The 25,453-nt window shown below is 43.8% G+C and overlaps 1 protein-coding gene across 9 annotated transcripts in view; it reads right to left on the reverse strand.

Moving 5' to 3' along the window:
• Positions 1 to 25,453, reverse strand: part of RPS6KA5 (ribosomal protein S6 kinase A5) — a 196,289-nt gene that overhangs the window by 92,009 nt on the left and 78,827 nt on the right. For 7 of the 9 annotated variants that reach the window (XM_019969394.2, XM_070798031.1, XM_070798030.1 and 4 more), the window contains one exon: positions 17,974 to 18,192. In XM_019969394.2, the coding sequence (XP_019824953.2) occupies positions 17,974 to 18,192 (219 nt within the window). Of the gene's footprint in view, positions 1 to 17,973; positions 18,193 to 25,453 lie in introns of those variants that run through there. The other 2 variants (XM_070798034.1, XM_019969395.2) reach the window with 2 other exon arrangements.

Raw genomic sequence — 25,453 nt, forward strand, 5'->3', positions numbered from 1 at the left:
CTCTAGAAATTAGATTTCTCAAGTGTCTGCCAATTTCTTCCACAACGAACTGCAAGCACGACGGCTGGTTTTTGTTTAGCCAATGCTGACAGTTTTTGTCCTCTTTATGGGAACAAACAGCATGAGAATGTTCAGTTTTACTGATATTCCCGAGGCTTTTTGCCTCTGTGGACAAACAATGAAAATGGACTAAGTGGTGCTGGCTCGGTCCAACTGCTGGCCACTGCTGTGTGTGTAGAAGCAGAGTCTCAGTAACCCCAGTTCGTCATGGTAAGTGGGAAAGGGCTCCTGGCAGATAAGAACTAAAGTGATGTAAAACAGAGTTTTGGCTGACTTCCTTTAAAATCTGTATCTTAACACAGCTCACTGCTTTTAAGACTAGCCAACGACATAGTAACAACTAGAGATACTGGGCACTTTCAATGTGCCTGTTCTATTTAGATATGATAACAAATCTGATACTCAAAAACAATGCTATGAAGCTGGTGCTATTAAATACTAGTATAATTCCCAGAGAAAGTAAGTTAATCTCTAGAAAACAGTGAAACTCAGAGAGGTTAAAAATATTACCCAGAGCTACATAATCTTTTAAGTGAAAGAATAAAGATTATGAACATGGGCAGATTAACTCTAAAAACAGGAATTTTAAAAAATTTATTTTTTAATTGAAGGATAATTGCCGCACAGAATTTTGTTGTTTTCTGTCAACCCTCAACATGACTCAGCCATAGATTTACATGTGTCTCCTCCCTTTTGAAGCCCCCTCCCATCTCCCTCCCCTCTAGGTTGGTGCAGAGCCCCTGTTTGAGTTTCTGAGCCATACAGCACATTCCCGTTGACTATCTACTTTACACAGGGTCACGTAAGTTTCCATGTTACTCTCTCCATGCATCTCACCCTCTCCTCCCCTCTCCCCATGTCCATAAGTCTATTCTCTACATCTAAAAACAGGAATGTTTTTAAATGCTACATAGAGCTGCCCTTTTCCCCCCTGATATGGTTTTTACTGTCATTTGTTAGGGAGAGCCCCATCGGACAACTGGCGTTGCTAATCACTGTGAGAAAAACGGCCTTAAATCACCTATTCTGTGCTTCAGATATCTAAAAGGTTTGGGGTCCCATAATTCTATATATTTGGTCATAAAATGTCTCCATTTTACATGCTTTTCATGGTTAAATTTTGGAGGGCTCATCAGAATGTCACAATGCTCAAAAGGAGACATTCCTAGGGGTCTGTAGTAGGACTGCTTTTCAATGGCCACAGTAAACGATGACTTTCAACCTTTTTTGAGAATGTGCCAAGCTAAGATTATCACTGACATACTTCTGACACAGAACTTAAGAAAGTCAATTTCTATCTTGTAGGACTGGACCCCGGAGAAGGCAGTGACAACCCACTCCAGTACTCTTGCCTGGAAAATCCCATGGATGGAGGAGCCTGGTAGGCTGCAGTCCATGGGGTCGCTAAGAGTGGGAGACGACTAAGCGACTTCACTTTCACTTTTCCCTTTCATGCATTGGAGAAGGAAATGGCACCCCACTCCAGTGTTCTTGCCTGGAGAATCCCAGGGACGGGGGAGCCTGGTGGGCTTTCGTCTATGGGGTCGCACAGAGTCAGATACGACTGAAACCACTTAGTAGCAGTAGCAGTAGCAGCAGCAGGACCGGACCCAGGCCTGTCTTCTCCAAAAAATTGCTTGGCCTTCCTTGCCTGCAGTTACCATCTCAACTCATTTGCCAGTTAAAGCAGATGGATCTGAATTTGGCAACAAAGAGCTACATTCTAGGTTCTTGCCAGAGGGTAGAACCTCCAACTGTGTGTAGTCCAAATCTCACCATATGTTCAACTGTGAGAAATAATACACACAGGACAATAAATGTAATCTATATGTCTTTCTCATTATACTATAATGACTTGAGACAAAAAGCAAAGTTTGCAGCAAACAAAGGTATAAACTTGGATAATGCTGTTTGGAAAAATTATTCTCTAAGCTTGTTCCACAGGCTTATATCATAAGGAGGAGTGGCATAAAACTTGGAATTACATTCTTGGTCAAGGAAGGCTGGTGAAGATCGTCCATTATATCTGGGCCTGAGTTATAAAGCTTTTCCTAGACCATAATGCCTTCCCTGTGGGTTTTATTTTTTAAATATTTTGATACAATTTCAAACTTACAAAAAATACTTGCAAGAACAGCAAAAGGAATCCCAATATATCCATTATGCAAATTTATCGACTGTTTACATTTTACTTATTTGCTTTAGTATTCTCTCAGTTTTTATACATGCACATAATGTCCCTGAACCAACTGAGAATAAGTTGGAGCTATCACGCTCCTAAATCCTTCAATGTGCAAATACTTAAAAAAAAAAAAGAACGCTCCTTCATATAGCCACAGGACAATTATCAATATCAGAAACTCAATGATAAAAATACTATTATCTAATCCATACTCTCTATTCAAAATTTGTCACTTGCCCCACTAATGCTCTTTGTAACTACTCTTCCTCAGCCCAGGATCTGGCTTCTGATCACATATTCATTAGATAACAGAGCGCTTTAGTCTCTGACCCTAAGTCAAAACATACATACCTATTAATTTTAATAATTGCTGCCAATTGTTATAAGTACTTTTCTCAGAAAGGTTATTTATATTCCCCACCAACACTGAATGGACGCCTTAGAAAACAAAGTTCTCGTCAACTCTTTTTGTTAAAACTGACATTTATTTAAAAAAGAAAATTTAAACACTATTTTATTATTACTTTTGGCTGCGTGGCATGTGGGATCTTAGTTCCCTGACCAAGGATCGAGCCCACGTCCCCTGCACTGGCAGTGTGGCGTCTTAACCACTGGACCACGAGGGAAGTCCCTCCCCAACTCTTGATATTACCATTATTTTTAATTTCTACCAATTTGACAGGCATACTCCAAGATACAGAAGTCCTGAAGGTACAGAAGAAAGGAGAGGGGAAGAAAACCTAAGCGTCTGCAGCAGGCAGCCCTGATCCCTGTCAGCATCAGTCAGACAGCGGGGCGGCGGCCGGGGCTGCAGGGCTGGGAGGCAGGAGAGGCGAGGAGACTCAGGAGAGGCGCGTGACCCCGGCGGACCCTCGTGGGAGTCTGTTGAAACTCCAGCAAGAAGTTCATGCCAGGCCCCACTGACACATTTTGGAGACACATGAGGAAAGCTTAGAAAGCTGGTACTGGGAAAAAATCTGCAGAGTAATAAAAGTAACTTCCACCTCAGGCAAGGAAGAAGGTTAACTCAGCAAGTGATGCTGATGTGCCAGACCAGGCAGATCTCAGGCCAGTAAGGAAAGCACCCACCACCCAAAGGCGGTGCCGGAAAACGGGCAGGAAAGACTCAGGGGAAGGCAGAGTCAATGAGAACTGGAGAACAGACTCAGGGAGTGTGAGAAAAGAGAGGAATGGAAGATTACGGTCAAGGAACATATCGGACTGTGAGGTCTTAGAAGTGGAACTGGTTTGAGTGATACGGCCCAATGTGTGGTTAGGCTTCTAGTGGTTAAGAACCCACCTTGCAACGCAAGGGACACTGGTTCAATCCCTGGTCCGGAAAGATCCCACATGCTGTGGGACAACTGAGCCCGCGAGCCGCAACTCAAGAGTAGCCCCCACTTGTCGCAACTGGAGACAGCGTGCGTGAAAAGACCAGCACAGCAAAAACAAGTATGCTTGTTAGAAAGAGCTTGGCATGGTGTGGAACTGATTATCAACATGGTTACTGAAACTGTGGAGAGGATGAAAGGAAGCTGGAGGAAAGAAAAGCTAAACCTGATGAATAAATCACTGGAAATGGCAAGCATGTGTCCGGGAGCCAGTTAACTTTTAAATGACGTCTGACTATCATCACTTTGTTGAGTATTAAGGACTAGAATGGGGAAGTGGATGGTCTTCTGTGAAAGGGCCTGCTGGAGAAGTACCATCCTCCAAGGACAGGAGGTTTGATTTTAGATAAATAAGGCACACTTAGTTAAGATTTAGGGAGCTTGTGCACACGGGATTATTCATAGAGCACAATGGAGGGATTAGTAGAGGAAGATAAGGGAAAGAATGAGGTTGAAGTAGGGGAACAATAATTCTAAAATCCTAAATACAAAAAAAAAAAAAAAACAACCCTCCAAATCCTCTAAAACAGTAGACTCATACAAACTTAAGCTTTATAGAGAGCATGGTCCACAAATAGATTCATACTTCTCTCATCACGAGCACAAGCTGGAATCAAGATTGCCGAGAGAAATATCAATAACCTCAGATATGCAGATGACACCACCCTCATGGCAGAAAGTGAAGAGGAACTAAAAAGCCTCTTGGTGAAAGTGAAAGTGGAGAGTGAAAAAGTTGGCTTAAAGCTCAACATTCAGAAAACAAAGATCATGGCATCTGGTCCCATCACTTCATGGCAAATAGATGGGGAAACAGTGGAAACAGTGTCAGACTTTATTTTTCTGGGCTCCCAAATCACTGCAGATGGTGATTGCAGCCATGAAATTAAAAGACACTTACTCCTTGGAAGGAAAGTTATGACCAACCTACATAGCATATTCAAAAGCAGAGACATTACTTTGCCCACAAAGGTTCATATAGTCAAGGCTATGGTTTTTCCTGTGGTCATGTATGGATGTGAGAGTTGGACTGTGAAGAAAGCTGAGCACCAAAGAATTGATGCTTTTGAACTGTGGTGTTGGAGAAGACTCTTGAGAGTCCCTTGGACTGCAAGGAGATCCAACCAGTCCATTCTGAAGGAGATCAGCCCTGGGTGTTCTTTGGAAGGAATGACGCTGAAGCTGAAACTCCAGTACTCTGGCCACCTCATGCGAAGAGTTGACTCATTGGAAAAGACTCTGATACTGGGAGGGATTGGGGGCAGGAGGAGAAGGGGACGACAGAGGATGAGATGGCTAGATGGCATCACTGATTTGATGGACGTGAGTCTGAGTGAACTCCGGAGTTGGTGATGGACAGGGAAGCTTGGTGTGCTGCGATTCATGGGGTTGCAAAGAGTCAGACACGACTGAGCGACTAAACCGAACTGAATCACGAGTTTTACTTCTCATTCTAGAAGCTAATTTCAATGTATCCTGACAGAAACCAAAGTTGCAACCTAGTATCAATGAGACAGGTCAAAGTCCCAGGGCAATTTTCCCACTGCCAGGCACAGGGCCGGACACCAGCAAATATCAAGTATTCATTAATATTGGTTGCATGAACTGAATAAACATGCAATACTCTGCTTACTGGCTGCTGTAGCCACACAGGAGAATGAGGGTTGATTTTTCATCTTGAGTTTATTAACAGGAAAAGTAGAAAGAAAAAGTTACATATTGTAATAGCTAAAAACTGCAGTTTAGATGGACCAGTGGACAGGACCACTGTCCTGGAAAAGGAAAACGGAACCAATAATAACTTTACAGGGTTTCCCTGGTGGCTTAGGGGCAAAGAATCCACCTGTCAACCCAGGAGATACCAGAGACTCAGGTTCGATCCCTGGGTCGGGAAGATCCCCTAGAGAAGGAAATGGCAACCCACTCCAGCATTCTTGCCTGGGAAATACCGTGGACAGAGGAGTCTGGCAGGCTTACAGCCCATGGGATCCCAAAAGAGAGACGTGACTTAGCAACTAAACAACAACAATCATATGGTAAAAACACCTTTCCTGATGAATCTCTCTTTAAATTCTGATCTCTTCCCTCCTAGAAATGTTCAGAATAAGTCTCAAAATACAGTCTGTTCATAACAGAAGAAAAGAAGGGGACCGTCAACAGCATGTCTTCGTGACAATGATTATAAATAAACCAGTGAATAAGTATGATATGTTCTCTGGAGCGGGGAGGCACATTTCATCAAGGTGACTTTTACAAAACATTTACCATTATATGAGATTTATTTACAGCCCATACAATGGAACACCTTGTATGACGCTTGTACGGACTACTGGTTCCTTGATTAAACTAAAGGGAACTTCCTATATGAAAATGATTACATTTCAATTCATTTGTAGTTGCTAAGTGATGATCTTTATATGTAGCATGGCTCATACTCTGTATCTATAAAATATGAATACAAATAATTCCATCACACATAAGACTGTCATGGGGATTAAATGAGCTATTTAGAGTTAAACTTGGGCCAAACATACAGTAAGCATTTTTTTTTAATGACTATTAACTATTGTTATTATTTATAGATATAAGTTACAATTTATAGAACTAAAAAACAATGACATATTTAATTATAATAATTTTAAAATAAAATTCAAATATATGGTGTCCTGACATCTACTCTCTCAATGTAAGCATAATTTCAAAGCTTATTTTAACATATATTTCTAGAAAGTACCACAGGGTCTAATTAGTTTTAGTCAGTATTAAGCAAAAGAGAAGTTTTCTTAAATAATTGATATTTTAGTGCAATCCTCAAGTTTTAAAATTGCAGAGATAGCTTGCTTTTATTCAAATGCAAATACATCGCTTTAAAGATTTTTATGTGATAGTAGCTGGAGTGTGTTTCTAAGAAGCATAAAAACAACAACAAAAATCACATAAATAATGTGAAAATTCAAAGTCACAAAATCTCACCCACTTTAAAACACGAGCATCCTCCCTAAATCCCGCATATCCCGTCTTCTCTTTCTTTTTCCTCTCCCAGCAAAAGTTCTTTAAAGAGTGGTCTACATGTCTGAGTCGCTCCTTGCTTACTCTCTGTTCTTCCACTGCAGCTACAACAAATTACTAGTCTTGGTGGTCTAAAATAAGACCCATTTATTATTTTATGTTGTAGATTAGAAGTCTGGTGTGGGTATCATGGGGCTAAAAATCAAGGTGCTTGCAGAGCTGCATTTATTCTGGGAGTTCAGGGGCAAGTCTGCTTCCTTGCCTTTTCCAGCACGGAAGAAGCAGCTCGTGTGCCTTGACTCACCGCCCCTTCCCTCCATCGCCCGAGCAAGCAAGGCGGCGAATCACATCTCACCCCGTCTCACCCCGAATCACGTCACTCGAACCCTCCTGCAGGCACATCTCCACCTGACTCCTCTCCTCCCTTCCTCTCCACTTTTATGGACCCTGTGCTTACACTGGGCCCACCCGGATGATCCAGGATAATCTCCCTATTCTAAGGTCAGCTGACTAATAACTTTAACCCATCTGCAACCTTACTTCTCTTAATTGTTTGTCATGTAACCCAACACGCTCACAAGTTCTGAAGAAGAGAATCTCAGCGTCTTGGGATGGCTGTCATCCTGCCTAACAGAGCCTCCACTCACTTCTGAACAGAGCAGTGCAACTTCCACCCCATAGCAGCATAGCCTAGGGTTTAAAACAACATTATGTTACTAAAGTAAACGGACACTTTTCAGTTTGCAAACCAAGAGAAAGGATACTGCAAGAAGAGCAAAGTGAGACTAGCACAGTGAACACCTCAGTGGTCCAGCCTAGAGTGAGTCCCCTACGTCAAAGCCATTTAATTTGGGGTAGTGTGTTATGTGGAAAAGACCAATAGATACATCAGTAATTTGTATATCATGCTCGTAACCAAGTGACTTGCTCAAGATCTCACAGTTATTCAGAGATGAAGCTGAAATTTAAACCCAAGTCATTTGGGTCTAGTATCTAAAGGCCGTGTACGACCTGCCTTGCGGGCACGCGTGCCTGGTTGCTGAGTTGTATCTGACTCTACGTGACCCCATGGACGATAGCCTGCCAGGCTCCTCTGTCCATGGGATTCTCCAGGCAAGAATACTGGACTGGGTGGCCATGCCCTCCTCCAGAGGATCTTCCTGACATTACCCACGCCTCTTACGTCTTCTGCAGTGGCAGGCAGGTTCTTTGCTATTAGTACCACCTGGGAAGCCCTATACACATATCCCAAATTGGGTACTTTAACATAACATGTCAAGTATCTGTTCAGTTCAGTCGCTCAGTTGTGTCCAACTGTTTGAGACCCCACGGACTGCAGCATACCAGGCTTCCCTGTTTTTCACCAACTCCCAGAGCTTGCTCAAACTCATGTCCATTGAGTAGGTGATACCACTGAACCATCTCATCCTGTCGTCCCCTTCTCCTGCCTTAAATCTTTCCCAGCATCAGGGTCTTCTCCAATGAGTCAGTTCTTTGAATCAGGGGCCAAAGTGTTGGAGCTTCAGCTTCAGCATCAGTCCTTTCAATGAATATTCAGGACTGACTTCCTTTAGGATTGACTGATTTGATCTCTTTGCAGTCCAAAGGACTAAAGCAACTATATCTTATGGAATTAACATTAGGACAAACAACATCTGTTTTCAGTCAAAATTACTGATTTTAAAGCACATATTATTTATATTTCAAAACAAAAAAAATTAAGTGTTCAAAGTCACCTCTAAGTATTTGCAACAAGTTTTTCTAATCACACTATTAACATCACTGTATCAGGGCATTAAGAACATGGAAAAATTCATTTTGTTGAGAAGAAACATACATTGTTAGTTAGCTGAGGATAGTTCCAGCTACTTAAGACCTCTGCGTATCTAACTTGACTTCATGTTCAACCTCTCTACTGGTAGTGGTTCTTTTTTTTAATGTATTTATTTTTGGCTGCTCTGGGTCTCAGCTGTGGTGAATGGTGGCTCCTCCTGCCGCAGCCCGTGGGCCCAGGCTCAGGCCTCAGTGGTTGCGGCCCGCGGGGTCAGCGGATACGGCACAGGGGCCACGTGGCTGCGGCGCGGGGAACCTTCCTGGACCAGGGATGCACCCGTCCCCGGCACAGGCAGGCAGACTCTCAACCCCCAGACCGACAGGGAAGCCCTACTGTCAGAGTTACACATGCTTCTGTTAACAGATGGAGAAACCGAGTCCACTGGAGACACTGAGCCTTGGAGTGTCACTGAAAACTGCAGACACGACCTGACGGCGTCATTCTCCACTGAGGATGCAGGGCGACCACACAAGGACCTGGCCCACTTTCCACCCAATGGCATCATTCTCCGCTGAGGATGCAGGGCAACCACGCAAGGACCTGGCCCGCTTTCCAAGGCTCCACCTTGTTCACGCAAACACATGGAAATCTGCTGGCAGGAGAGGAAGTGGCAACTAAACCAACAGAAAGAAGGGCTAAATCCTGGGTCTCCTGCGTCCAAAGAAAGCTTCCCGGCTTCACTTTCACCCTCCAAACACCTACTTAAATCTAGTAACGCTCTGACCCATCTCCAGTCATCTAGCCTTTTCATCTCAAATTCTCTTCAGAACTTCTCTGGTTCATATTTCTTCTGGTGGCAACTTCCAAAGAGCCAACTGCCATTATTCCTCTTCTCCCATCATTCAGGACCGCCTCATCCCCAGCCAGGTCCTGCTCTCCATCTTATTCTTCCTTCCTACAGCTTCTCCTCCTCCTTTGGGACCCTTCGCGTCCATCAACCCCACGTGTCCGGTCCGCACTCCCCAGTGCTTCCTCCCCCGAACGGTGCCTGATTGCTCCTTTCACTCCTCCTGAATCTCAGGAGCAGGCGTCATGCCATGTATCACACACACCTGAAGGCAATTTCTTTTTAATGTCATGCCGGAGTCATTTCAATTTTTCTTCTGGTTTTAGCTCAACATTCTAATGGTACCTCTTGCAAATGCATTCCAGGGCATCAGAATCATCATAAAGTTCTGACTGAGGCATAGCTATGTATCAGTGCTATAAGTCAGTCATGTCTAGTGAGGAAGCTCCTTCAGTCACGGTCTGTCTTGCTTGCGCTATAGACGGATCACGAACTGTTCTCACTGTCACCGCCTCAGCAAGTAGCCTCACCCCTGCAATTCCTGAGATGAAATTAACACTCGAAAGTGAAACTGTAATGTCTTAAATACCTTTGAGCTCTTGTTGAAAGGGTGACTCACAACGACAGAACTGTCTGGAAGGCGGGTGGCGGGGGGGTGTTCATTACTGAGAGTGCTCCACGGCATCACCTTTATAAGGACCTTCGTGATTTGCTTCTTTAGTGTCTTGTGAATTCTACTGATTAATCTGACAGTTTACACAGTCACAGATCAGCTGGTGTTTTGACAAAATTATAACTAACCGACAAAGAAAAATTGTTTTCCCAGATTATTTTCTACATAGAATTCCCTCCCACTGACAGCTGAAATGAATACAAGTTTTAAGAGAGAGAAGGAGAACAGATGAAAATGTTTATATTCCTTGCTGTAAGCAGGCAAAAAGAGATTAAAAAAAAAAAGTTATAAAAAGAGGAATGGGCTCCATGTAGTAAGATTTGGAGAGGCTAAAAAAAATATAAAGAAAAAAATCCATCAATCTATATGATGCCATTAGATATAAATTAAAACAAAGCCTAACTGATATTAATGATACACAATTTAAAGAAAAAAACATAGATGTGACTTAGATGCATTTACTGCAAGGGTCAACAAATTACAGTCCAGAGACCAAATTGAGCCCGCCACCGCTGGCCCCCACTTTAGAGGACAGCACACAGAATACAAATGGACGGAGGCGATTCCAAGTACACAAAGCGCTCTGTGGGAGACCACCGCACAGCTCAGAACTGTGGGAGACCAGCGCACAGCTCAGAACTGTGGGAAACCAGCGCACAGCTCAGCTCTGAGGGAAATGCTGCGCACCACATCTGGCAAATGTCAAAGATGGCATCGGTCAAGATAATACTCACATGTAATAACCTTATCATTTGGAGAAGCCTGTGCCAAGCAGACAAATTTTATCCCAAAGGAACAAGCCTGGTAATCTCCAGTGAGCCATGAATCCTAGTAGAAGCATGATGGCAACCTGGACCTGAATTTCCATGTCTGCTCCCAAAACATCTTAAAGAACAGAAAGAATGACTGTAAATCCCCACGACGTACTCCCTCAGTAAAACTTCAAGCCTAAGAAAGCCCACACCCACCAAACGGCACGCTGCACGCAGGCTGAGAGACAGTGTGAACATGGGCACAAATGCGGCTAAACACCAAGAGGGCGATGGACGCACAGAAACTAACAGCTAGAAGATTCCGTGGGAAAAAGACCCTCCTGACAGCAGCAACACCGGACGGACTGAGACTGACTGCGGAAGCGTGGATGGGGAAAACAGTAAAACACTCCTGAAGGCGTCTGACTGCGGAAGCGTGGATGGGGAAAACAGTAAAACACTCCTGAAGGCGTCAGAAGCAGAGAAAAACAGTAAAACACTCCTGAAGGCGTCAGAAGCAGACTTCAACACATGAGAAGACATACCATGTTCCTGAACAGGAATAACCAATATCATACAAATACCAATTCTCCCGAAATTACTTTTTTAAAATTTAAGACAACTGCAATTAAAAACACCCGAACAAGTCCCCCTCCAAAACTAGACAATTTGATTCTAAAGTTCACATTCAAAGTAAACAAACATGATGGAACCCCTCGAAACTCTGAAAAATAATAGAAATGAAAGACAAAGGGGGTCTAGCCTTTCTGAGTATTTATACTGTAAAACTGATAAACTAGAACATGGTAATGGCATATGATTCAACAGCAGAAGTCAGTCAGGAAAGACATGAATATATATGAGAATTTAAGGTATGTAAAAGGCAGCACCTCAAGTCAGTGTAAACCTGGACTTAGTGTGTGGTGTTGTGATGTTCTCCATGCAAAAAATAAAACCATACAAGCACTGGAAAAATAAGGTGAATTCCTTATAACCTCAGGAATGTGCGATCTTTCTAACTATGACTTAAACGCCCTAAGCCATGAAGATCTTTTTAAACAAATTCTATTCCATATAAATTTAATTACGTTTTACATGGTAAAACATCATAAAGTCAAAAGAAAAGTGGAAAACAGGGAAGGATTTACTGTGACTATTACAAATGATTAACCTCAAAGCTCCTAGAAAACTGAGATGGAAACAAATGGGCAAAGGGGACAGACAGACAATGTGCAGAGAAAGACTAATGACCTTTTAAACATACGAAAATATGTTCAACCCCACAAAAAAAATTCAAATTAACTCTACACTGAGACACCACCTATCTATGAGACAGACAAATATCCAGAAGTTTGAGAGTATGCTTTGTGGAGAAATAGGCACTCTAACACAATTCTAGTGGGAGTGCAAAGGGCACAACCCCTGTGGAAAGGTATATGTGAAATTACAGATGGCAAAAATACAGATCGAGCAACCTCTTCCCATGAATTAAGGCTAGCTTTTTTCCTACGCAAGTGGGAAATGACACGTACGAGTTGTGTACTCTGGATCAAAGGGTAAGACTGGAGACCACCCAAGGATCCACTCCAGAGGACTGATCGGGTGTGCTACAGAGTGGAATGGAAACCTGTGCAGAGACAAAAAAGAACAGGGAAGAGCTTTACAAACTAATAAAGCGTGAACCCCAGGATACCCTGCGAAGTGAAAATAAGAAAGGCCAGAGCAGTGTACAGAGCAGGCCGCCTCTGGTTACGGCTGAAGACAACTGATTATCAGGGATCCTGAAACACAGCGCCATTTGAATGTTCTTTAACTTCTTTCTTTGAATACTGGCAATCAAAGGGACTGCATCTGGTCTTTCCATTAGAAACTACATCTCAGGATCTCAGGGTAAACAAAAAATTACAGTGGATGAGACAAAGCCATACTTTTTCAGAAGAATGCCAACTAATAGATGTAGAAGAAATGACAGATTTAGAAAAATCACCCTTCAGTCAAAAGGTTAAAAACTCCAATTATAAAATAAATCAGTCATGGGGATATAATGTACAGCAGGGTGACTACAGTTAATAACACTGGATTGCATATTTGAAAGTTTCTGAGAGAGTAAGCCTTTAACATTCTCATCACAACAATTTTGTAACTCACAATGAAACAGTTGATTTAAGCAATGAATTATGAAGTGTTAAATGTTAAAACCATAAAGTATCAAAACATCACAGATTATTTTCACTTCTCAGGGAAAAACAAACATAACTCTATTATAAACAGATCAGATGATCACCTTTGTAATTTAGTCTGAGCATCACTAACAACCAGATCGTTGGTTTCTGCACTGTGATATGGTGTGTTCCAGCAAAAATATCTAATGTCCATTTATGAAGACTTGAGGTCCGATTTCCCAAATACTGGAATTTAGCAGAGGAATAAGCTAAAGTCACTATATGTTTTCAGATCAATAAACCAAGGATATAAAAAAGGGAGCATTCCAGGTTGAGAGACTTCAAGCAGACAACCAAGTGAATGCTCCTGGTTTGAACAAACCAGCTGCAAAGGATTTTATGGGACAATGAGTGAAATGTGAACACAAACTTGTGTGGTAGATGGCCACAAATCCTTTGTAGTCACCACATCATGAAGCAAAGTCTACTGAGGATGTGGAGAGAAGGGAACCCTTGTGTACGGTTGGTCGGAATGTAAATTGGTGCAGCCACGATGCAGAACAGTATGGAGCTTCTTCAAAAATTAAAAATAGAGCCACCATACGATCCTGCAACCCGCTTCTGAGTGTTCATCTGAAGAAAACAAAAGCACTAACTTGAAAAGACACGTGCGCCCTCATGCTGACCGCAGCATTACTTATAACGGGAGACAGAGACACACCCTAAGTGCCCATTAACGAATGAATGACCAGAGAAAATGTGGGTTGTTGTGTGTGCATGTCTGTGTGCATTTCTACACACACATAAAGTGGAATATCATCTGGCCATAATCATGAAATCTTGCCATTTACGACATCATGGATGAATCATGGATGAAGGCAAACAGAAAGACAAGTACCATATGATCTCACTTATATGCGGAATCTAAGAGGAAGAAACAAAGAGTAGACAGCTCCAGAGGTGGGAGCTTGGGGCATGGATGAAACAGGTGAAGGCAGTCAAAAGGGCAAACCTCCAGGCATAAAACAAACCAGTTACGGGAATGGAACGCACAGCGCAGTGGCGATAGTTAATAACACTGGACTACATATTTGAAAGTTCCTACAAGAGTAGACCTTCAAAGTTCTCATCACAACAACGAATAATTCTGTAACTATGGGTGGTGATGGATGTTAACCACTTACTGCGGCGACTGTTCTGCAGTACATACAAATATCAAATCATTATGTTGTACATCTGAAGTTAATTTACAGTAATATTGTATGCCAACTATAATATATAATATATAATGTTGTATGTCAATTATATATATGTGTGTAAGAAAATATTATTTTTAAAAAACACATAACAAGAAGCCGAGCCTGCTTCCCTATTCATTAGACCTGGGCTGGTTCTGCTGGAAGTGAGGCTGTGTGAGCTTCAGGGCCTCAGAGCGCCTCGTGACCCCTCCCTTCGCCCTCCTGGCTGTCTGCACGAGCTGCCCCGAGGTGGCCATGATGGGAAGAAGCTGATCTGCCGCACTGCGGGGTGAGAGCCACGTGCAGAGGAAGAGAGGGTCTCAGCCAGAGCAGCAGCAACTTTCAGACACGGGAATGACACCAGCTCAGCCCTCAAGCCCAGCCAGCCCTCCACTCTCTACCACGTGAGCAAGTCCAGCCAACCCAGAGCATCACGAGAGAACACATTATTGTTTAAGCAATGAAATTTTAAAGTTACGTGGCAACAGACAAATGAGTATCACCAGATATTAAGTGAAATGAAAATTCATTAACCAGGAAAGATAGACATCATTAATATATCAAAAGAAAAAAAGCTGGTTACCAATCCCTTGTACAGGACGACTTCATCTTAATAAAGTGTACACGCGTGCAGACACACAGACACGAAGGTCTGGAAGGACACGCTAAGGTAGTAACAGAAAGAGGTGTCAGGAAGGAAACTCTGGTCCTGAAAATGTTTTCTTGTTTTCGTTTTGCTACAGTTTCTACATGCATGTATCTGCTTCTGTAGTAACAGTGAAGGTTTTTAAAGGGTCTATAATGTTTGTTTATTCATCAGACAAAGGTCAGCCAGCTGGATCCCTGAAAAGCTTGCTTGACATATGAACTCTTGCTATTAATCTCTAACAGTACACAAAACCTAGATAAAGTTAATCAACACACCTTTAAAGACAGTTACGGGCTGAAACGGTCTCCCCCAAATTCACATATTGAAGTCTCAGCCCCAGTACCTCAGAATGTGACTCTATTAGTCGTCAGGGCCTTTAAGGAGGTAAGTAAGTTATTAAAATGAGGCCATCAGGGTAAGCTCTAATCCAATCCTCACCAGAAGAGAAAATCTGAACACAAAAAGCAACACTAGAGGTGTGCCTGCAGAGGGCCAGCCACGTGCAGGGCGGTCAGAGGGGCCTCCGCGAGCCGGGGCGAGGCTGGGCCAGGCCCTCCCTCACGGCCCGCACGGGAAACTCCCACTGGTGCCGTGGTGCGGGCAGAAACTTCTGCTCAGTAAGCCACCCGGTCTTATATTTTGTCATGACGGCCCTGGCAGACTGAGACCGTATTTGGAAGACTGACCTAGCATGCGTTCCAAGCACTGCAAACAAACAACAGAACCAGAAAAAACAAAAACGAAAAAACAGTTTAATAAAGTCCCGTTCAAGATTTCTGAAAAGTTTTGTCTTTAAAGTCAAATAGCAACTACAAACACGCACAAAAAGGAGGAGAGTAAAGGCATCTGCGGGGACAGGAGGTAGAGGGCAGGCCTTCCAAACGCGCTGCCTGCCTCACCTACGAGGGACAAGGCCACGGTCCAGTCTACATTCTGCTCTTGAGCTGCCAGAAGAGATGGGCTTTCTCATTCGGGTTTGTATTTATTTATTTGTGGGCCACTGACAAAGAGCAAAAGTAACAAAGAAGCAACAACAAAAAGAGCAACGTTATCAAGGACTGTTTTTTAATCAAAACCAAAATATTCCACTCATCTACTTTGAGGTTAATAGTGCAGTATTTACGATGAACAACTTGGAGCACAGCACGTCAGGGAACAGAGGAGAGGCTGGGGGCGGGCAGCGGGCGCAGAGCCCAGGAGTCCGGCTCTCCCTCTCGGGGCTCGCACTGGTTGTATGAGCTCAGGCGTCTGATTTAACTGTCGTGAGCCAGTTTATTGTAAAATCTTGTTCACTGAACGAGAGGATCATTTATAGCGAGTCTTCCTAGACTCCCTGAGGCCTCCACGGCAACTGTGACTGGGGGAGGACCAGAAATAAACTACAGGGTTTGTGCTCTGAGACAGACTCAAGCCCCACTCCTCATTTCTATCTGTTTTCCAATTGAAGCTTTGTGTTTGCACTTGAGGGAAGGGTTCCGCTGCTAAAAATGTTGAAACCATTGTATTACGATGCCCTGTCCACTACACGCTACTGGGGAAAAATACAGAAGGACTTTTATTTAAAAATCAGTAAACAGCAAAGCTGAACAGATACACACAGGAGGAGAATGAAGGCCTGAGACACCAGGCAGATGGTTGCTGGAGTCGGGACCCTGACCAGACAGGGAGACTATGGCCTGCGGGTACGGAAGATTTGGGATGGTTTAGGGGATGCTAAACACTGCAAACTGGGCCTCAAAAAATGAATGCAATTATAGACAGCATTAATAAAAGTATAATTTTCTAAATGAGAGCATTTGATAAAGTTGCCAAATATATATTAAAAAGTCTATTTGTATCACTAATAATTAGAGAAAACAAGGGGCACTGTTAGACAGACTTCATGATTCAGATCTGAGTTCAGATCTTTATTCTCAAGCTTATACAAGATAAGTGACTGCAGGAAACACAGCTTCCAGCACCTCAGCACCTCTAATGAGAGGCAGTGCTGCTGTGGGGGTTAGTGCTAACTAGGACTCCACCGAGCAGAGGGCCAGCACACCGAAGGGACGAGAGCCGGCTATGCTCACAGAGCACTGTGTATGAAATTCCACCTCACTTAATCCTCACAGGAGATCAGTACCAGGGTATTATAATACATAAGTGCAAGTTCTCACAAGGATGGGACTCCAAGTGTAGCAGAAGATACATTCTGTGATGGAGGAGAGTAACTCTAGAAGTACTGCCATTTACTTCCAGCAGGAAGAGAGAGCGGTACAGCTTTTCTGAAAAGAGATCTGGCCAGATTTCAAATCCGCACAGGGGACATCTCTGAAGCCCACAAGCTCACAGTGGTCCACCTCTAGCTGACAGGGTTTCCCTGGTGGCTCAAGTGGTAAAGAATCTGCCTGCAATGCAGGAGACCAGGGTTTGATCCCCTGGTTTGGGAAGATCCCCTGGAGAAGGGAATGGCAACCCACTCCAGTACTCTTGCCTGGAAAGTTCCACAGACAGAGGAGCCTGGCGGGCTGCAGTCCATGAAGGAAAGGATTCAGACAGCGTCTGTGGGTAGGAACGGGAGTGAGCAGAGTACTGATGACTTGTGGGGCTCTCCCGTAAAACCAGGCTTTTCACTAGAAAAGCAAAGCATCTCTAAGAAAAATCTTTTCTTTTTCCTAATTACTGATTTCCATAAATATATCCTTGTTGGCCCACACCTGTACGTTCCTGAGAGCTGTGGCCCACTTTCCCATTCAGCTCCTCACATTTGAAGAGAATTTACCGCCCAGGGAAGCAGCCACCCAAATGACTCCCATGTTCAAGATTAAAAAGGAGTGTGAAAAAGAGGGCCACAAATTTCTTCAGGCCAGGAGGTCCCAAATCCAGAGCAATTCCGGATGTTCAAGGAAATGGCACCATGGAGAGAAGAATGGAAGTCAAAAGATTTCATCTCTTCTTTTGTTTTTTGAAGATTTTTTTGATGTGGACCATTTTTAAAGCTTGTGTTGAATGTGTCACCATATCGCTTCTGTTGCTCATGTTCTTGTTTTTTTGGCCGTGAGGCATGTGGGGTCTCAGTTCCCCGAGCAGGGGTCAAACCCTCACTCCCTGTTTGGAAGGCAAAGTCTTAACCACTGGACCACCAGGAAGTCCCAAGACTCCACTCTTCTAAGTCTGAAGTGTGCCACCTTTGGGTAGGTTACAACTCAAGGCCCAGAGTGTGCGTGGCGAGCCGGAGTCAGCCGAGAAGCGGCACTCACCTAAGATGAGGTGCAGCTTGGTCTCCGTCTGGAAGGCGTAGTGCAGCGTCACCAGGAAGGGTGACTGCCGGATGTGCTCCAGCACCTGCCGCTCCGTCCGCGTGTGCTCCGCGCTCTTGGCCTTCTGCACTATGGTGGCCTTCTTCAGAACTTTCATGGCATACAGCTTTCCAGCATCGTGGCCACTTACTTTACGCACAAGAAACACCTTTCCGTAAGCTGAAAATGAAAAGAAAAAAATCAGAAGATTATTAAAAGGGTACCCAGGCAGAGTGGTAACTGAGTGCAGACTGAAGGTTAACAGTGCACAGAGGAACATTCTCTGGATGAAAAAGGACCCTTAGTGCCGTTTCTGATAGTCTTTTACACCTTTCTTCAAGTTTATGCCAGACATCTCTAGGTCTAACCCTCAGACGCAGGTATCTCACCCCGCTGACGAAGGGAGGTTTTCACCCTTTTACCGCTCTTCTCGCCTCAGGGTGCTCAGCTGTAGGAAACAACTGTTATCACGGCCAATTAACCAAAGTCCAATTCTGAGCAACCAGGACATTGCAGACGTTACATAAAACCTCTAGGTTTTGCTACTGCTATAAACAAATACAAATAGTTCTTAACAAGAATCTAAAAAAAAAAAAAAGTCTCATACACACGTATGAATCAAGTATCTCAAGTACTCCTCTATACTTATTTTAAAAAGTCTAAAGCAACATAAGCTGACCTTGTACAGACAAAAGAGATCTTCAGATCCTGACCCAGGGATCAAACCTGGGTGTTTCTCTCCTGCATTGCAGGCAGATTCTTTAACGTCTGAGCCACCAGGGAAGCCTGTAAAAGACTCTAAATAGCAAGCAATACCAACAGAATCCCCTTTACAGCTCTGGACAGCAGTTCAGAAGTTAGTAGGTGAACCTTGCCACATGTTCCCTAAATTTGGGCTCAGCTGGGAAAATCCTGTGTACAGGGCCACTCCGCTCTATGCGGAGGCATTGGGGCCATACTGGATCCTGTGCCCAGAGCAGATATCTGTGCTTATTCACCTACAGAAGCAGGGAAAGGTCAGGAGGAGGCAGGAGGAAGGAAGAGGAAGAAGGCAGACCAAAAAACTGATAAAGGGAAGGAGTAGGTCCCCAGTTCACCCCTACAGGGTATAAAGTCTCTTCCCTTCTCACAATGCAAACACCTCCTGGGATGGTTGAGACCAGTCCCACTCTGAAGTGCTTTCATCAAGACCATTCTGGAGCTGGTCTAAGTTCTGATCCAGACCCGTGCTTCCTCAGACTGTTCTAACCTACCCACATATAAGGCAGTTTTAAGGGAAGGGCCTACATATGCACTGGAAGGACTGATGCTGAAGCTGAGACTCCAATGCTTTGGCCACTTGATGTTTAGAGCCAATTCACTGAAAAAGACCCTGATGTTGGGAAAGACAGAAGGCAGGAGGAGAAGGATAGGATGAGATGGTTGGATGGCATCACCGACTCAATGGACATGAGTTTGAGCACGCTCTGGGAGATGGTGAAAGTCAGGGAGGCCAGGCGTGCTGCAGTCCATGGGTCACAAAGAGTCAGACACGACTGAGCAACTGAAAAGCAACAGCAAAGGGATGGGCTCTTCGCCGGGGACATCATTTGGTTCAGGACATGAGGAAGTAAATGAGTGCTGACTCGTGATATATGATGGACAGAGAATGGTGGTAACGTTCCTGAGAAGGGAGGGAAGACACTCACTAAGGACCAGGCTCTGCAGGCTCCGCGCTAAACACACTCCACACAGTGCCTCGCTCGCTCCTCAACAGCCAGTGAGGTTGGTGCTTTCAGTAATCCCATTCTGCAGATGGAAGTGCAAAATGGAATTACCGAAAGGACGTGGCCAGAGTCCTTGGGTAAAAAGTGGCAGAACTGATTCAAATGAAGGCACTACACAGTTAACCGTAAGTGATTTCTTTTTAAAAAGAGACATTCTTCATGAGTACTAGGAATTGGATGGTGTGGATTTTAATAAAATCTATACCGTAAACAAACTGAACATACCCTGGACTATAGAAAAAGTTAACAAATGGGTTGTGTCTTGTATCGAAAATAAAATGATTACAGATTGAAAGTTTAGTAAGGCAGAAGTGAACCAAAAAATAAAAAGTCAAAGCATTGTTAGAACCTAACAATCTATTCAGAAGCAGTGAAATGAAGCTGGAGAATATTCTAATGAAGAGTACTTACTACATCTTCCACGGAATAAGGTTCCACAGAAATCCGGAAGAAAGTTAAGTCCTCTAGAAGGACCATATTTTTGTGTTCCCCTACACACACAAGGCACCTGCCCTAAATTTCTGTGCTGAGATTCCTGTCTCCAGACTGTTATGGTCCTTCGAAATTGCTACCCGTCTGTCTTCTCCAACAAACAAAACCTTTCTACAACATCATGGGAAGATGGCCATGAACTCCTTCCCAGTGCTCGTGTGTCCTTCAGCCCAGGTGCTGCCGACACAGCAGACAGACGCAGGGTGTGAGCACCGACCTGCTGAGGGTCTGCTCTTCAGAGACAAACCCTGAGACTCCCACAGCACCCCCACGAAGGGGTGAGGGGGTGACCCCCACTTTAGAGGGTCTGCACTTCAGAGACAAACTCCTGAGACTCCTACAGCACCCTGAGAGGGTGAGGGGTGACCCCCACTTTACAGGTGAGGAAATGGAGCACGGAGAACTGGGCCCCTGGCTCAAGGTCACAGCCGGCCCTCCGGCCTGACTCCTAAGACCCCGCTCCGAGCAGCGCTCCAGCACCTCCCTAAAGTGAATGAGCTCACAGACTAAGAAATGAGGAACCAGACATTAAACAGAAGCCACAATACAGGTTAGCTGTTTGCATGGTAGCAAAGACACAGTACTAATACTTCCAAGTGGAGGAAGTTTTGTAAAGTAGACCATTTTGTGGATGGGGGGGATCTAAATATTCAAAAATGTGCCTTACCTTGAGTGGAAACAGGCCTTTCTACAATATTCATCAGTTAGTCCTTATACCTTCTGGACTTACAAAACAGAATATTATTCATCTTCTCTAATCTTTTAAATATTTAAAAATACAGTCACACCATTTCATCTAAGCAAAATGTCCTTACTCGCTAAGCCGATCTAAAAGTAAATGATGTTAAGATTTTGTACCACTAGGAGGTTCCCTTGAGGTGCACTGTGAATTTGGAAATAATTTTTGATTTTTTGTTGTTGTTCCTTTAAACAATGTCAAAATTCACTTCAAATGAAAGTGAGATAGCATCGGATGCTAATGTAGGTGGGAAAATAATATAAAATCATCCTTAATGCCTGTTACACACTGCATGGTCAAATAATAAGCAGTCATCCTCCTTGCCGTGTGATGATAACCACAAGTTTTCCAGTGAGTTAAAGACACATCCTGCCATTAGCATTATTTTTAATCTGTCAGGAAACTGCCAGGGGAAAGAAGTATGCTGATGCTCCCAAGTCTTTGGCTTTTACTTCTATAACTGCCATGATTAACTAAAGCTATGGTACTTCTATCACATGGTACGTGCCAATAGATGCTTACGGCAATAAAATTCAAGAAGTGCCTTACAATGTTTCAAACAACAGATATTTCAGGCAAACAAGATCTTATTTTTGAGTAGACTTCTTAAGAAAAACAGAGTTGCCTCCAAACAGCCCTGCTTTCTGAAGCTGCCATAAGGTTGCTGATCACATTGCAAAGGAGGAAGAAAACATTCACTGCTGGAGGGACCTTGAAGAAGCCACCTGTCCTGACTGAGCGGGTCTGCAGGTTAGTGCCGAGGAAGGAGGGAAGGAGTCCTCCCGCGGAAGAGTGCCATCCGGTCCAGAACCACCTACGGGTCTTCCGGTGTTTTAAGAGGGGCCACTGCAACTGAACCTGGTGGTAATATCACTTCCTTTTAGTCTCCAGTGAGATGAATGGCTGCCCTGTGGTGAAGCTGACTCCTGGCTTCGCTCGCTGTGTGCTGATGGTGGTAAAGCCTATTTTGAAAGCATCTTTTGGAAAATGTAAAAAGCAACCAATGGCGAAAACTCTTCTGGCCAAAAAAGGTAAAACAATAGCACTTGCTGCTCAGATGGAGCCCCTAAAACAGATGCTTGGCAACACGGCTGGGATCTGCAGCTTGGGTCAAGAGACAAAGCTTCAGGCTTCAGCGTAACTCTAATCTCTGCATCAACATGAAATGGCTTCAGATGTACTGCCAGCAATCTTCACAGAAGCCTGTGCAGTGCTCTGATCTTATCAGTTTCTCCAGAAAAAGGGCCTTTCCAAGATACTCTGTCAACCATGTCAGCACAAGAAGACATGGAGTTCACTGGTTTTCCAGAGATCAAGTCTAGCAGCCCTTGATGAGACGACGTTGAAGTTCTACGTATTAGACTGAGGGAAAGCAAACTCTAAAAGGCCTTCCCTGGGGGCTCAGTCGGTACGTGGGAGAGCCGGGTTCGATCCCTGGGCTGGGAAGATCCCCTGGAGAATGGCTGCCCACTCCAGCATTCTTGCCTGGAGAATCCCAGGGACAGAGGAGCCTGGCGGGCTACAGTTCACAGGGTTTGCAAGAGTCTCATGACTGAGTGACCACACTAACTAACTACATTCAAAAAACAAATGACAACTAGGAATGGGAATTCCCTGGTGGTCTAATGGTTAGGACTTTGAGATTTCACTGTCGAGGCCATGGGTTCAGTCTCAAGCTGCATGGTCAAAAAAAAACAATGACAAGGATTAATTCCTGTCTTTGCTTGACAGATACCTATGACCATATGAATGAGGTATATCTTTCATTTTAAGGCTCGACAGACATTGCTGTGTGCTCCCATACCGACAGGTTATAGTAGCTGTTTCCAAGGAGAAGACTGGATCAAGACAACCACATAAGCTTTTTCCAAGCTGCAGGAGGAATTCCATAGGTTGGGGGCAAACTACAGATATATTATGAAGGTCATTTCTGCTCAAACTGAAATATGGATTCAGCATCCTATTCTACCAGACACAGACAGTACAATGTTGCAAACCTTGTTGACAGTGGTCTCAATGGCTTGATGATAAGAGAAATCACGTAAGATGAGCTAAGCACAGCGTCCAGGGGAAACGTCTAGTTCCTCAGACTAGGTTTCAGTCTGCTTTTCCACAGGTGTGACTCTGGCTCCATCAGCACAGGGTCATGATGAACCAGGCTTTTGGCGTGAGTCACGATGAACAGAAGTTAAAGCAGACTGATGGTTTTAAAATAAGATGACATGCATGCTGTCATATCGAAAGCTGCTGCACAAATTCAACTACTTTTTCAAGCCAAACAAAAGCAGCTTTCTTGCTGAAATTTATCTTGAGCACAATTAAACAGATCTCTTCACTTTATTTGTAAAATCTGAATTCATTAAAAATTTTCAGGAAGTATTGGCGTTTAAATGTGATCAATTTGTTAAAAAAAAAAAAAAACATTTTTATGGTCCGTCTATGGATGCAGTCAGTTTACAATGCCGTATGATTAAATGCAAGGAGAATCTGTCTACGTTTACACGCATTGCTCTGGAGAAAACAGTTAAGAACTAGATGGCCTCTGGATTAACTCCTTCAGTCGCGTGCTCACCCAGAACATACTGTTCCCACTGGGATCTGAATGCTTACACTCAGTGAGATCACTGTTTTCTGCCACTCAAACTTTCATTAATGCTGCTTTAAACCCTATACATTGTACACTCTGGCTTACCAGTCATGCCACACTTTGGGTTTATTCCAATCTTGTAACTTCTGTACTGGAACTATCGCTTTAAATATATATATACACACAAACATACTGCAGAAGCATTCCTGGTGACTGCCGCTTAAACAGCTCCCAACACTGGTGCACTCGCCTCTCCGCCCGTAAGACAGCGCTGCAGCCCGACGCCCTTGACCAGCTCTCCGTGTGCCGCTGTCTCCCCTGCTGCTCTGCTTCCCATGAGCCACTGACACGCACTGCCTTGCTGGCGTGTGCCTGCGGTGTATGTTGTTCTTACATAATTTAATTACATATTACATAAACCACAGAAACGTAAATGTGAAAGAAAAGAGAAAAGATGAGGTTAAAAGCTTTAAAAGAACTACAAAAAGCAAGACACTTGGGGGAAAAACAAAAAGAACTGTCCCAAAAGTAGGCATGGTGACACCACCACAAAAGGCTCAGGGAGAAAGCTTTGCATCCAGATGACTTCAAATGTGTCTGGTTCTCACTTTAAAGAGCTGGAAATGTGATTTTAGATGATGCGCTACGAGTGTGGTTTATGCAAACCATTGTTTAAGAACTTACTTTCAAAGATTCTTGTGCCTACAAGCAAAATGAATATGTATTTATATGTTTTAAGTGAAAAGTAGTATGTTCAAAGTACATATTTATATATCCTTTTAAAATGATTTTCCACTTGAACAAGCTTTTTCTGATTAACCGCAAGTACCAATGCTGTAATCGCAGAGAGATTCCACTAACTCGGCAATCACAGTCAGTGTTCCTGGAGTTCACCCCGCTCTCCCCCTTCCAGAACACTGGAATCTTGTTAAACGGTGACTTAACCATCAACCACACTAACTCCTCCTCTAAGTCTGCATTCATCCTCATCTAGTAAACATACCTTTTGTGTTGTCATCTAAATTGTTGATAAAAAAAATAACCCTTCTGGCTCAAAACACTTGATTTCCCACGACGCCTAAGATAATGAGAATCCTTAATGTAGCCTAAACTACCTGCCTCCTCCCTGCCTCTTTCCACTTCTCACCATCATTTACTCACCCCTTCAGACATAACAGCCTCTCCTGACTTCCCAGACTAACACAGCTCCTCTAATGTTATACTCTCCTAACACTCTGTCACAGAAATGGTCAGAAACAGGAGTTTTCATTTATCTGTGTGACTGCCTCACTGTGTGGCTTTCACTGGACTGCATATTCCACAAATCCATGGGCTGCGTCTGGTTTTACTCACTTTGTATCATGAGCAAATTCTGGAGCTGGGACACTGGAGAAACTCAATGTTGAAATGTGAAAAATGTGAAAAACAAAAACAGAGAACAAACAAAGCAAAACCTCTGTAGCATACAGCCAAATACCCTTCTCCGTTGACAATCCTGACTTACAGGTGAAGAAGTCTTTAGGAAGAGAAACTAACAATGACAATCCAGCGCAGAGCGAGAGTGCACCAACCCTTTCCCCTTGAGAGGGAACAGTGGGCTTTCATGCAGAAATCACTTTTAGGAAAGAAAGCAGTATTAGTCACTCAGTCAAATCTGACTCCTTGCAACCCTGCACACTGTAGCCTGCCAGGCTCCTCCATGGAATTCTCCAGGCAAGAATATTGGGAGTGGGTTGCCGTGCCCTCCTCTAGGGAATCTTCCTGACTCAGGGATAGAACCTGGGTCTCCTCAATTGCAGGCAGATTGTTTACCATCTGTGACTCAGCTGGTAAAGAATCCGCCTGTGATGCAGGAGA

The sequence above is a fragment of the Bos indicus genome, chromosome 10 (assembly GCF_029378745.1).
Source record: "Bos indicus isolate NIAB-ARS_2022 breed Sahiwal x Tharparkar chromosome 10, NIAB-ARS_B.indTharparkar_mat_pri_1.0, whole genome shotgun sequence".
NCBI classification, from domain to species: domain Eukaryota; kingdom Metazoa; phylum Chordata; class Mammalia; order Artiodactyla; family Bovidae; genus Bos; species Bos indicus.